This window comes from Thamnophis elegans, chromosome 5 (genome assembly GCF_009769535.1).
Source record: "Thamnophis elegans isolate rThaEle1 chromosome 5, rThaEle1.pri, whole genome shotgun sequence".
Taxonomy (NCBI): domain Eukaryota; kingdom Metazoa; phylum Chordata; class Lepidosauria; order Squamata; family Colubridae; genus Thamnophis; species Thamnophis elegans.
The window spans coordinates 2,276,812-2,291,548 of NC_045545.1; the positions used below are offsets into that span (position 1 = coordinate 2,276,812).

The following is a 14,737-nucleotide window of genomic DNA, read 5'->3' on the forward strand; positions in this document are numbered from 1 at the left end:
TGCTATGCTAGCTGTGCTAAATCAGTGTTTCTCAACCTTGGCAACTTGAAGATGTCCGGACTTCAACTCCCAGAATTTCCCAGCCAGCAAATGCTGGCTGGGGAATTCTGGGAGTTGAAGTTCGGACATCTTCAAGTTGCCAAGGTTGAGAAACACTGTGCTGAATGATAAGGTAAAACCCAGTGTATTGTACAAATAAATGAAAATAGCCTAGCTGGCCTGCTTTCATTCTCTTTTCCATCTGTTGTCAACTTGTTAGCAGATCTTAAATAAATCCAACTGTTGTGCAGGTTCTGGTTTTATTACAGTCAAATTGGCACTTGCCAAAGATACGTGTTCCTCGTGTATTTCCCACCAAATCCTTAAGATGACATAAACAGCAAGTATAGAAATAAATGATTAAATAGGCATCTATTGATTTCATGAATCAGTGTGTTAGTGACCCAAGTTCAGTGCATGGGAAAACAGTGCATATATGTTGCATTTTCTGCTAGGGTGCAAAGACAATATTAAAAATGCCTTTTAAAAAACAAGTTTACATCATATTCTTATGCATGCCAGTGTTGTGTGTGAGGTAATTTAAGGTGGTTCTTTTAGCCTTGCGCCCCACAGAGGTGTTGGAGTCCATCTCCTTTAATCAATAATACACCTGGTGGAAACGCCAGCTAAGAATGAAAGGCGTATACTAAGTCTTAACCATGACTAGATAGGGAAAAGTCTGTCTTAGAGTGTCTATGCAATTTCAGTGTCACTTCTAAGTATTGCTAAGCTCAACCACTTTAAAGCTTTAAAGATTAAACCCATTTGGCCTCTTAAGACTCATTTGTACACTGGAAGAAGAACAAGAAAAGGAGAAAGGCTTGTATTGTAAACAATTTTTAAAGCCTTGGCTGCCGCACTCTTTCAAAATTGCCCCTAGCAGAATAATTATACTATTATTTATATCTTAGCAAGAAAGCAGAATTTATTTAAAGCCTAACTTCCTTTGCCCTTTCAGGCCAATGAACATTTAAAGGATATAATGGAACAGGAGCAGAAGCTGAAAGAGCAACAGGGGGCAGAAACGCCAGGCGGTCAAAAGGTATGTGTGCAAAATGTGCTAGTTAAGAAAGATTCAGAATAATTGCAACTAATGAGAGATTTCTCTTTTTAAAATACGTTCTAAGAGATCATTAGTCAGTTTGACGTAGTAGTTAAAGTGCTGATTTAGAGTCTATGAGTTCTAGTCACATCTTAGGCATGAAAGCAGGCCCAACCCACCTTACAGAATTGGTGTGGAGATAATAGGAGAAAGGAGTATTACGTATGTTTGTAGCCTTGAATTATTTAGAAAGGTAATAAAGGCAGGATAAAAAAAATAAGTAAATGAATAAAAATTTCATTCAACATTTAGATCAGGGGTGTCAAACCCACAGCCCGGATGCATCACGGGCTGGCCATGCCCACGCCTGCTTTAGCGAAGGGGGGGAAAAGTTGCGATATGTCACATGATGCAGCCATGATGCTGCGACAGTGGTGGGATTCAAATAATTTAACAACTGGTTCTCAGCCCTAATGACCAGCTGGGTAGGCATCACTTAGTGGTCATGTGACTGGGTGGGCATGGCCAACTCAACATCACTCACATCGATGGGCGCTTCGGCTTAGCTCTTACAATGTAATAAGGGTTTCTGTAAGCAGGGCAATAAAGATTAGGCTAGAAACAACACCAGAATGTTTCCTTCCTGCCTTCCTTACAGGATTAGCCCTGTAAAGTGGGAAAAAACAAGATTTCTTCTAACAACCGGTTCCCGAACTGCTTAGAAAGTTAACAACTGGTTCTCCCGAATAGGTGCGGACTGGCGGAATCCCACCACTGTGCTGCGAGTTTCAAACGCCCGATTTAGATTTTTCTTACAGTACCTTGTTTTAGAGGAAATTCAGAGACATTTTTTTTGTTTTGGTATATTAAACACTAAGAAATAAAATTATTAAAATGAAAAATAAAACAATGATTAAAAACAAAAGTAAACACAGAAAATAGTATGTGCACATCCTTATAACGTGCAAATACATATTTGACTTTAAGAAGAAATGTACAAACATTTTAAACATTCATATTCAGTATTTCTTCCCAAAATGATGTTTGTTCAGATAAAGGTGGTGTTTTATGGATAGCATTGTTACTATAATGAGTGAATAATTTAAGTCAATATGTTACAAGGTTTTGATGCCTCTATCGCTGTATACTTTTTCAGCCAAAACTGTTTTCTTTCCACTTGCACAAATGGAACTGCGCACACTCACTAACCCACGACGCATGCTCACCCACTGCTTCAGTGGCTCTGTGAAGAAGAGGCTACGAAAGTGAATTTAATTTTAAAAATCAGGTCATCTCACCAGGATCCATGCCTACTAGATATAGAATAAGCTAGGATTTTTAGGATTTTGAACTGTGATTTAATATTCTAGTTTGCTCTAAATCTGATGGCAATAGTTCCACTGATCAGATAAATCAAACAGGCTAGAGAGATTAGTTAAAGACACGTGCAAATGTGTGGGTGTGTCGAGGCTTAACAAGCCAAGACATGATCATTGAGATAGGATCGTAATGTGGGGCTATCCACGGTCATTATAGATGCCAACAACCTCTATTATCTCCCTTGCAGTTTCTTATATTATTTCTTGATAGTAGTATGTCTTGGTTGGCTTATTCTACTGATAGCTATTTTAGTCCGTGGCCCGACAAAACCGCGCTCGTCAAAATAGCGGCGATAAAACCGCGTCGCTAAAGCCGCGATGTCATCACTGCGGCGACAACAGCGTGGCGACAGAAGGGCTCTTTAAAACAGCGTGGCGGCAGAAAGCCGATTTAAATTAAGGTAAGGGTTAGGATTAGGTTTAGGGGTTTGGTTTAGGGTTAGGGTTAGGGTGCTGAGTGCTTCGGAAGGCGCAGATTTGCCCTCCGCGGTTATGTCGTCGCGCTAGGGTCCCCTTTTTCCTTAGCGCTTTGGACGGCACGGATTTGCCCTCCGCGCTTATGTCAGTGCGGATAAGGGCTTTGCGGTTTCGTCGGTGAACCATTTTAGTCACATCCCATATGTGCAGAGTGTCAGTCCTTCGCTCAGTCATGAATAAAATTTTCAAATGTGAACTTTTGGTCCAGTAGTTGCTTAGCCTCAAGAGGAATCTCCCCCCCCCCCCGACTCTCCATTTCATTTCATTTTTCTTGGCGTGCGGCTAAACAAGCTCCACTTCTTTCACTTCCTTCCTGCATGATAAATTGAGCTGTTCCTTAGCTATGCGACCATCACAATTAGATTCTGCATCCATTTTTCTAAAGTGGTTTACATGGGTTGATAATCGCCCTGTCACTTCTAATGTTTTGGCCCTTTTCTGCCCCAGCCCCGTGTTTGTTTTCATTATGAAGAATGGAATGAAATTATTTGCTTCATTGGAGACTATAATTAATGACTCACAAGCAGTCAGATTTAGGAATATCAATGAATTAAATTACTCCAGTTTATAGGTCCCTGCCCTCCCACACTTCACTTCTCTGCTGTTAGGCTTGGTGGATCACACTCTACATTTAAACCTCACAAGGGGTTGAGTTTTTCTGCCCGCCTTCCCCCTGTTCTTCACCCTAGAAAGAACCGTAGAGCTGTTGTTTCTGCAGCATTTTAAAGATTGATGTTTTGCCAAAAATGCACATTAGTTTCAAGTAAGCATAACCTCTACAGTACATTGCCAATATTGGTGATTTTTTGTTTGTTTAATGAGATGTATAAACATGTTAAGCCTTAAAATTGGATGTATGGATGTATGGATGGAAGGTAGGATGGATGGATGGATGGATGGATGGATGGATGGATGGATAGATAGATAGATAGATAGATAGATAGATAGATAGATAGATAGATAGATAGATAGATAGATAGATAGATAGATAGATAGATAGATATTATGGTCCATACAGAACAATAATTGTATGGATTTGCATCAGGGATTGTGAGGTAATGCTTGTGAAATGTCTTAATAGCATTTTATTTATTTTATTATTTCTTTATTGAGCTCGTATGGTGCCAAATCTGTTTAGACTCATGGAAAATTACCTCCTCCCCCAAAATTAAAACCATTAAAATGTTTGTGGTAGGACATAACAGTTCGAACCAATAACATCTCATGGTAAACAATGTAAACACTAGTGAATACTAATAGATCCACAGCAAATGGTAAAATGGCAACGCCTCCAGAGTAGCCTTTGATATCATAAATTAATCATTGTTAAATAAAGAGAGTCTCATAGTAGAACCGCAATCCCATAAGACATAGTCCACAGCTACAAGCTGGCTCTTAACACCAAACCACCGTCCAGAACAGGCCCCTCTTCTCTGCTTAGTAGGAGGCCAGTTTTAAGGGGTTACTACTGTAATATCATTTTCTTCTTTTATTCATTACCAAAATACTCGTGCAAAATTCATCAGTCCATAAACAAGTTTTAGGTTATTCATTTTATAACCTATTACAGTGATGGCGAACCTATGACACGCGTGTCAGTGCTGACACGCGTAGCCATTTGGGGTGACACGCACAGGATTCATCCCTAAGGTGACCAGACGTTCCGCTGTTGGGACGCGATGCATCTGTAGCGGAGGAGCGGGATCCCGAGGGAGGCTGTTGCAGAAGGGCGAAATCTGAGATTTCTTCGCTTCTGCGGCAGGATAACATTTGTTCTTTAGAGGAAGGGGGGGAGAGACCACTACAGTTGCATTTCTTTTCTTGCTGGGGATTTAGAAGTCTTATGTTCACTTTTATTCCCGGGGAAAAAAACAAACCCGAGCCTCCGCCGTTGTCCAACCCTCGCGTTTCCTGGCAAGAAATCCATCCCCCATTATGACGAGGTATGCCGGCTTTCGATTGGTAAGGCATCCTCGGCATCCCCCGGGTGATCTCTGGGCCCCCGGCTTCCCCATCTCCTCTCCTATGGGGAGACGTGCATCATAATGTTGTAAGCTGCCCGGAGTTACCTGTGTGTGAGGTGGGCTGCCCTATGCATTTGCGTTTGTGTGCTGGAGAGAGAGTGAAAAAGAGAGGGAGAATTATATTAATTAGAAGCGGCGGTGGCGGACGTTGGCAGCGACTGTAACGACTGCTCGGGCGAGGTGCGGAGGAAGAACGGAAGGTCCCTCCCGCCCGCGACGACGGCTCCAGCCATGGACGACCAGGCTGGCCCCAACAACAACAACGCACTGCTCTTGCCGCCACCTCCGGATGGGAAGCAACCACGCCTGTGCGGCCCCTGTGCTGAGGTGGGAAGCGAGTTGGCAAGGCGTGGTTGCTTCCCACCCGGAGGTGGTGGCAAGAGCAGCGCGTTGTTGTTGTTGTTGAAGAAGACGCCGGGGCCAGCCTGCTCGTCCATGGCTGGAGCCGTCGTCGCGGGCGGGAGGGACCTTCCGTTCTTCCTCCGCACCTCGCCCGCGCGGTCGTTACAGTCGCTGCTAACGTCCGCCACCGCCGCTTCCCTCGTCCGTCTCGATTGCTGGAAGCAGTAACAAATGGCGCGTCTGCTCCGCTGTCAGCGCCTTGACAGCCACCCCAGCCGGCGGCTACCGGGCCTCGCTGGAGTCAATTGCAAAACCGCGTTCAGCGCTTTGAGGACCTGAGGCATCTTGGGAAATGCAGTTTCCTATCGGAAAGAATGGAGTAGCTGCGAATTTGTAACAACAGAAGATAATAACTTGGTGCTTCGCAGGTTACGAAAATCTCAAGTTTGATTTGCACACTGTTTTTTAAAAGTTAGATAAAGAAATTATGCTGTGAAAGCGACTAGAAAGCCTCCCCTCCCCTCCCCTTCCTGTGTGCGAGAAAGGGAAGGAGAGGAAGGAAGGAGGGAGGGGGGAAGGAAAAGAAGAAGGGAGGGGGGAGAAGATGGAAGGAGAAAAGATGGATGGAAGGAGAAAGAATGGGAGGAGAAGGAGGAAGATGGAATAAAAAAAGAAAAAGAAGAAGGGAGGGAGAAAAGAGGGAAGGAGGTAGGAAGAAAAGGGGAAGAGAGGGAAAGAGCAGAAGGACAAAGAGGATGAAGTTGATAGGCAAGAGGAAAGAGGAAGGAAGGAAAAAAGAAAAAGGGAGGGAGAGAGGAAAGAAGAAAAGATGGAACTAGAAAGGAAAGAAGGGAGGGAGGGAGGAAAGGGGAAGACAGGGAAAGAGCAGAAAGACAGAGAAGGTGAAGGTAGATAGGCAGAAGGAAGGAAGAAGGAAGAAAGAGGGAAGGAGGGAAGGAGGAAGGAACAGAAGCGAAGAGGAAGAGAGAAATGGAAAGAGCAGAAAGACAGAGAAGGTAGATAGGCAAAAGAAATGAAGCTGAAAGAATGGAAGGAGGAAGGAAGAGGAAAGGAGGAAGGGAGTGAGTGAGGAAAGAAGAGAGGATGGAAGGAGAAAGGAAGGAAGAGAGGGAAAGAGCAGAAGACAGATAAGGTGAAGGTAGATAAGCAAGAGGAATGAAGGAAGAAGTGAGGAGTCTCGAGGAGGGGGAAAACATTTAGTGACCAGAGTTACAATGGCATTGAAAAAAGTGACTGATGAACAAAGAAGTTACTAAGCAGGTATGTTAAATAATTTGTTTTTGGTTTATTAAATACAATTATATTGCAATTATATATTTTTGTAGTTTAAACTATAAATTGCGCAAAATTATGTTTTTGTCGAAGTGACACACAACGCGAGTTATGCTCGATTTTTTGCCGATTTTTGACACACCACGCCAAAAAGGTTGCCCATCACTGACCTATTAAGAGTGAATGAGTTTATCATTAAAAACTGAACAAGATTTGTTTTTCATGATCAGAAGTGGTGTAAAAATGTACTTTTCATTGTTCATGGGAAAATGTAGAATAAAAATGTTCTAAAGTTACAACTCATTTGAAGAGCAAATTGTTTATTTGATTAGAATCATGGATTAGAAATTACCATAACTTTCTTGAGATAAAAAAGGTACTATTTACGTGTATTTATCAATTCATTTCAGAATGAGACTTTTTCTGCTGCTGTGGGCTGAAGTGAGAAATAGCAATGTATTATTTTCACATGGGTACATTTAGCAGTGCTCTTTGTAATAAATGAATGCGTCTTTCAAGACAATTAAGTATAATTAATTTTTCATGCATCTGAAAATGTCTTAAAGAAAATGTAATGGTGGAATTGCTAAATTAAGCCAACATGTTCATGTTCTTCTTTGCCTGTTGCTTTTTCCCTTCTGCTTTCCTTGAAGTCTCCTTCCAAGTGGTTTTGGAAACTGGTTCCTGTAAGTTTGCCATGTTGCTTTATTTCGATTCATTAGCTTAATGTTGTATCAGTTGCTTTGCCAATGTAATGATAGTCCAAACATGCTTTTCATGTCTGCCTCTTTTCCCTACTCAGTGCCTTTTAAGTAAGATGCACACACCTCCAAAGGAGATAGCAGCTATAATGTAAGATACTCTGGAATCCTGTTGGTCCCATCACCCACCTGGCCCCATTATACTCCCAGCTGAACAAATACCACCCCAGGGTCCATTTCACAATTTTCAGGAGTAAGGAGTAAATGACTTACAATGCAAGAGGGGGGGGGGAGGAAGGGTGATATGGTATATTGTTACAATTGCTCATTTATTATATTTAAACACATAATTTTCTACAATAAATTTTTTTACTTCCAAACAAGCTTGGCAGTAGATCTAAGCTCATTTTATTTCTTTAATCCTAATGTCGTGGTTTATACTATCAATTTTGAAAATGAAGAAATCTACACATTCGACAGATTTATTTTACTAGGGAGGGGAAATTTTTGGAGGGAGGATAAATTGTTCTAACGTGTCAGAAACAGAAAGTAGTTGTTATAAAAGATGAAATTCTGTGTTATTTTGGTATGTGTTTATGGGATACCCATATACACATTGAGACACATATAGCATAGTGTTCTGACCCCCCTCGTCCCACACCAACACACTCCCAGCCAAAGATAAGTTACGGCATTTAATTAACAGACAGACAGGTCCTTGGCAGCAAACCGGCACAGACAAGCTTGGGCAGCAATCCAGCCTGCCAAGCTCACCATAATGTTCTCCCACATTGATTCCTGCATTGACTTCTGCAAGAGGGGCGTGTGCACAAGCTGTCCTTTTATAGTCTGGAGAGGAGCCTAATGACCACCAGCTGAGTGCAATTACCTCCTGTAACTGTGCAACTGTTCCTGACGCCTATTAGCTCTTCGGTGCCGGGCATCCAGGAACAACTCACTGCTGGCGTCCAGCTCACTCTCCCTTGTCTCCTCCCCACTGGTCCAAGGCTCAGGTGCCTCCTGGTGGCCAACCAGCCTCTCTGCGCCCTGCTTGGAATTGGAACCCTGTCCATATGCATCTTGAGTGTTTTGGAAAAAAAATGGAAGACGTAATATGAAATAAATGGGAATGAAATATATCCTTAAATGAGTTTTTGGGGACTGGTGACAGAGATATTCTGTGTGAGCCTAATCGTAACCTGCCCTGTTTTATATGCCATTGCTCATTTCTGTTGCTCTGTTGATTCTGTTGATCTCTTAACTCCTTAAGTATGAATATTAATGGCCTAGAAAGATTGTGTTGGTGTTAGAGAAACTTGATTAAAGACTGCAACGCTGCCGAATGGAACTGTTTAAATCTACATAAATTACGAAAATGAGGTGTGGTTTGAAAAAAATTGGATTTGCTTTTTTGTAGCTATTTAGTTTAAGAGTTTCCAGCATATCACTCTTTGTACCAATGTTTCTGGATGGTTTTCTTCTTTTTATACGACAGGCTCGATACCGGAAGGAACAGACTCTGCTTAAGCAGCTGCCTTGTGTTCCCTTGGTGGAAAACCTGCTAAAAGATGGAAGAGATGGATGTGCGTTAGCTGCTCTCATCCATTTTTACTGCCCAGAGATTGTTAGATTAGAGGGTAAGTCTGCTTGATTACAATTAGCCTCTTAATCAGACCTTAAACTAGCCTGATTATTATTTTAATAATATTTTAACTGAATCTTTACTTATTTTTCCAATTTGTTCATTGATATTAAGCCAGAGTTCATCGGCTCAGGCATAACAGAATCATGCTTTAATTTCAAACCAGAATATTTGTGCTATCCTTGTTTGGCTTTGGTATAAAAATTCCCAATTTAATGAACTGAGGTTTTATGAAGTTGGGAAGTTCAAAGTTTAATGAATTTATATGCCGCCCAATCCCGAAGGACTCCGGGCGGCTTACATAAAAAACAACTCTAAAAAGAATACTAAAAATTAAGATAGAGAGGGAAAGCAAGTTAAAAAACACATCGTGCACTCAATCTTAGTGGAGGCTGGACCTCATTCATGAGGTCAACAGCCCCAGGCCTGCCGGAATAGCCAGGTCTTAGTAGACTTTCGGAAGGCCGAGAGAGTGGGGGGGGGGGGGTCCGGATCTCTGGGGGTAGATCGTTCCATAGGGCCGGAATAGGAATAGGTGTCCTCACCAAACCAGTGCGGTTCAACTGAAAGTTTAACTCTCAATTTAAATAAAATACACATTTAACTTTTTTTTCTGCGAGATTTTTATTGTGGCAACATGTTTAATAAACTAATATTTGAAATTACCAGATATATTTTAAAAATCGATTTTTATTTGGGTGTGACAATAAATAATTCCTTAACAGAATGGCAACAGACTTTTCATAAGTCTCTGGCTTATAGCCCCCCCCCCTCCCAGTGCCTTTGCCATTCCTTCAGCATGATTATTGCTGTTCTAAATTAATCCCAGTTTTATATTTTTCTTCAACTATGAGAGAAACAAACAAACTGCAAGCATGATTAATAAAGGTTTTTTTAAAAAAAAATAGACAATATTAATAGCAGTTTAAAATCTGTACGTAAGTAAACCCCTCCCCCCCAAAAAAAGTACAATTATAGAAATAAAACTGATTGCCTCTTCACTATCTCATAGAGAAGATGAATGGGGAAAAGGCAATTTGGTTGCTTAGCAGTAAATAATTACTACTAAGTAGGTTTTCGCTGGTCAAAAGTCAGCAATTTAATGAAATTAACATGTGAATGGTTGCACAGTGCCAAGTACGCCACTCAATTGTTCTTGCTTTCACAGAGGCATGTAAACAAATTAATAGGAATCAAGGATTATGATTAACTGCCCTTGCAAATTGACTTCAAACCAGATTTTGCTATTAGTTTAGAATCCCTTTTTGAATGCATTCACTTAACCCTAATGGTTGGTCAAGCAGTAGAAAAAGTATCCCCCTTTCAGGTTTTAACTATTTATTTACTAAGAAGTAAAAGTGAATTGAAAAGCACATGGTGTTTTTGTGTCTTGATTTGTGAAGTATGTTTTTAGTATCATCATTTCAAAGTATTGATATCTATTAATGTCTACCGAGCTGGTTTGATGTAGTTAAGGCACAGGCTATAAACTGGGAGACTTTTGAGTTTTAATTTCATCTTAAGCACATAAGCCAGTTTGGGGAACCTTCAACCTGTCCCTTCCTCTCAGCCCTAAGGAGAAGCAGGAGGCAGTGGCAAACCACTTTGAAAACTTTGCCAAGAAGTTTTAAAACTCTTGTCCAGGCAATCACCAGGACTCAAAAGCTGAGTTGAAGGCAGCAAAAAAAAGTCCAAAAGTATAATTCAACAAAATGCAGGTCCATTGTTTTATTTTCTGCGTCTAGTAGTTTCATTGTTTACAAAATCAATAGTTTAAAGGAGTTTAGCTGACTGTGAATTGGCTTTGCTGTGAATAAAACCCTACATGAGGAGTCCTTGGCAAACGTTTCATTACCCACACTAGGTGACATCCTATAGTACAGTGGTTCCCAAACTTGGCAACTTTAAGACTTGTGGACTTCAACTCCCAGAATTCTCCAGCCAGCTCTGCTGGCTGGAGAATTCTGGGAGTTGAAGTCCACAAGTCTTAAAGTTGCCAAGTTTGGGAACCACTGTACTATAGTATATAGCATATTAGAAATGAATTCTGGTTTTCAATGTGTTTCTGAATATTGGGAATTGTAGAGCCACTATCGTTTTTCTCCCTCTCCAACATATATAGATATCTGTTTGAAGGAAACCATGTCGCTGGCTGACAGTTTGTACAATCTGCAATTGATCCAGGAATTTTGTCAGGAATACTTAAACCAATGCTGCCATTTTGCACTGGAAGATATGTTGTATGCTGCATCTTCAGTAAAGGTAATGCAAAACACGATGGCTGTAGTAGTTGGTTTATTCTCTCCAGAGCTGTGTAAATGCACCCAGGTACCACTATTGCTTTCCGTTGCTATCCCATAATTAAACCTTATAACCTATATTTTAATTTATTTTCCAACAGTGATTTATTAATTGCATAAATTTTCATTCCTATACCAACTCTGCTTTCTCCTGCATTGAATCAATTATCTTTCAATATTTGTGAATACGGAATACATTTTCTCAGTGTTTTAACGGAAGCGAATTAATTTTGTTTATCAAAATTTATGGTTTGCTATCAAAACTTAAACATACATTCTGGAATTATGCTAAGTCTTCAAAAGTACCAATTTGCCCACTTTCTTTTCAAAGGGGGGGGGGGAGGAAAAATTATTCAGACACCATGAGTGGAACTACCAGTGGGGTCTATTTGCATCTTACCTCTTTTTCTAATAAGTTTTCTTTTTCATGAATTCAAAAAAGGAGTTTTCTGTTTAATTGAAGGCAACACTATAATTGTATCAAGGTGACTGGAAATAACAAATACTTCTGGAATGGACGTGTCTATTTGCAGTCATGCGTTTTAATAACCTTTAGATTTCCATTCCAAAAAGATGCTTAATCTCTTTAACTAAGGTTAAGTTAAGATTAAGTTAAATAAGATTAAATCTGATGTACCTTTCCTGGGAACTGTGTCTCAGTGAACTATTACACACAGAGTTTGGGCTTATTTTCTGAATAAAGAAAATAATGTCTATCTGTTTAATCTGAGGGTGGAGTGTCTCTGCCATTTACTGTTGTATAAATTATTTTGTGAGACTTTCAGATTAAAAAGTAAAGATCTTTTCTGGCCTGTTTGAAATTTCACCACTGTTAATATTTCCTTAGACTTGCACATTCGAACTAATGGATATTATCATGTTAGCTTACTATAGTGAAGGCGTATGAGACGTTTAAATTGCCAAATTAAAAATAAAGCAATATGCTATGAAAAGTGTTTTAATTTAAGCGAAATGTATGGTATACATGTACGGTAAATGAAATATAAAAATACAGCTAAATCCTGCCTAATATATCTTGATAAATGAACTTGATTTTCTCTAAATCTAATTAATGTTAGGATATAAATATGACTGAATCTTGCTTAATATAACCTGATAAATTTTGTCTTTCTGCTCTGATTAGCAATAGCAATAGCAGTTAGACTTATATACCACCTCATAGGGCTTTCAGCCCTCTCTAAGCGGTTTACAGAGTCAGCATATCACCCCCACAGTCTGGGTCCTCATTTCACCCACCTCGGAAGGATGGAAGGCTGAGTCAACCTTGAGCCGGTGAGATTAGAACCGCCGAACTGCAGATAACAGTCAGCTGAAGTGGCCTGCAGTACTGCACCCTAACCACTGCGCCACCTCGGCACCCTAACCACTGCGCCACCTCGGATTCTGAATTATAAAATTGCATAGCCCTTTCTTTTAAGAAAAAAAAACACAATTTTAATGTCTTTCAACATTTTCATAAACGTATTCATCATATGTAAATAAGTAGTAAACTATGTAGTGTAGTAAAGGGATTGGCAAGGATCAAGAATAGTCACGTTTACCTTTTGTCACAGAAACTTTCTGACTGATTAAACCAACCTCCCAAAGATTTCTTTTTATAGAGATGAAATACAGAAAAAATCTATCTGTAAACTGTCTTGAGCTTGTAGAGAAAGAGCCAGGATATAAAAGTAATAAATAAAATCTTACAGAAAGGGCGACCAGATTTTCCCGTCAGAAATTTGAGAAAACACTCAACTAGCATTGTGCCACGGAATCTTAGACTCCTGGCGCCTCCGTTTAACTCAGTGGTAGTCAACCTTTTTCTACCTACCGCCCACTAATGGATCTTTCTTGATGGAAAAATTTCCTTACCGCCCACCAATTTTTGCGCAAGTGCAGAATATTTTTTAGAAAGGAGGGTGCTTTTTAAAAAAAGAAATCTACGTACATTTATCTTTTTATTTCTACTTTATACATGTTTATAAAGTTTAATTAGAAAACAATAAAGTAAATTGAAATTAGCTTTACTAGTGATTAATGAGATCTTTAAGGCTGATGCTGCGAGACTAAATATTTGATATCTGGTTCGATTTTCGCAAGGAACAAACAAAGGTCTCCCCTTTCGGTGATATTCAGACGGTTTCTCTGTTTGCTCATAATATGATTAACAGCACTAAAGCCTGATTCTACAAGATATGTGGTAGCTTCTGCCTGTCCCTGCTATCAGTTTCCACTCCTCCCCTTCCTCTTCCCACGTGTTTGCTTGTTTGAGTGCATGCGCACGTTGGTTTATTGATGTGTGCGCTAGCACCTGCCCACTCGCTCAAAAGGAGGCTTTACCCTCCGAAGTCCCTACCGCCCACCTGGAATCCCGAAACGCCCACTAGCGGGTGGTAGGGATCAGGTTGACGACCCATGGTTTAAGTGATCCCAGGGAGATCACTTATTCTAATATTCCAAAATGGCTATTTTGGAATAATTCTGGCTTGTTAAGTGAACGCCAGTAGAATGCCTAACCAAACTGAAAGCCTTTTACTTTGAGATCATGGGTCGCATATTTTAATGCTCAAAAGAAACTGAATTCAGTTGAAAAGAATATAATATGATCAATTTCAGTAGACATATAGACAGCTTAATAGCGGCTCGCAATGGCCGCTTTGCCAGTTTGGGAAGCTATTCCTGCTTCAATCAGGGAGTTTGTGGACTCCCTGAGATCAGCAGGATTGGGGGGGGGGCTTGCTTATCGCCTCTAGGGGGTGATTTCAGGTCAATTAAGACCCCCTAGTAGCTGGAATATCGATGATTCCAAGGAACTTCCCCTGGGACACGACTCGCTAGGGATATCAGCCACGCCTTCGTCATAACCTGCTTTTAAAATGTGAATAAAATTCCCCTTGCATCCTGCTGCATCAGTATAGTTTTGAATGCCACTGCAGCTGCAATCTGCTGTAGATATTCTCGGTTTGTCATTTTAAATTGCTTTTCCAATGAGGAATGTGCTATTTGTTATGTGATTTGTAGCATGCCTGCAGTGCGTGAATCCTGCAGAGCACATGAGTCTCCTTTAAGCAAGTGTGGGCAGGCTAAGCCATTAGTCTGTGTAATTAGTTTAGTGCAAAATCAGGGTTTAAGGACTAGGAAAAAACAAGATTTTGAATACAATGCTAGTAAAACCACCAAGCTGTTAACAATAAGACTCCAGCAATAGCTTTATGGCCGCGAATCTCTCTTCAAAATTGATAAAAGGTGGGGAGGACAAGAGGGTTAAAAGTGGAAACATAAACGGCCGATAAAGAGGAAAGAAATGGTGTATTGAGTTTGTCTTATGTCCTTTGGATGATTCTTTAGGGCAGTGTTTCTCAACCTTGGCAACTTGAAGATGTCCGGACTTCAACTCCCAGAATTCCCCAGCCAGCGAATGCTGGCTGGGGAATTCTGGGAGTTGAAGTCCGGACATCTTCAAGTTGCCAAGGTTGAGAGACACTGATTTAGGGA

The 14,737-nt window shown here is 40.6% G+C and overlaps 1 protein-coding gene across 1 annotated transcript in view; it reads left to right on the plus strand.

The window, feature by feature from the left end:
• CAMSAP2 (calmodulin regulated spectrin associated protein family member 2) overlaps positions 1–14,737 on the plus strand; it is an 81,150-nt gene that overhangs the window by 34,540 nt on the left and 31,873 nt on the right. Inside the window, exons 4-6 of the mRNA XM_032218877.1 lie at positions 998–1,081; positions 8,793–8,934; positions 11,062–11,201. Coding sequence (XP_032074768.1) covers positions 998–1,081; positions 8,793–8,934; positions 11,062–11,201 — 366 coding nt within the window. The remainder of the gene's footprint in view (positions 1–997; positions 1,082–8,792; positions 8,935–11,061; positions 11,202–14,737) is intronic.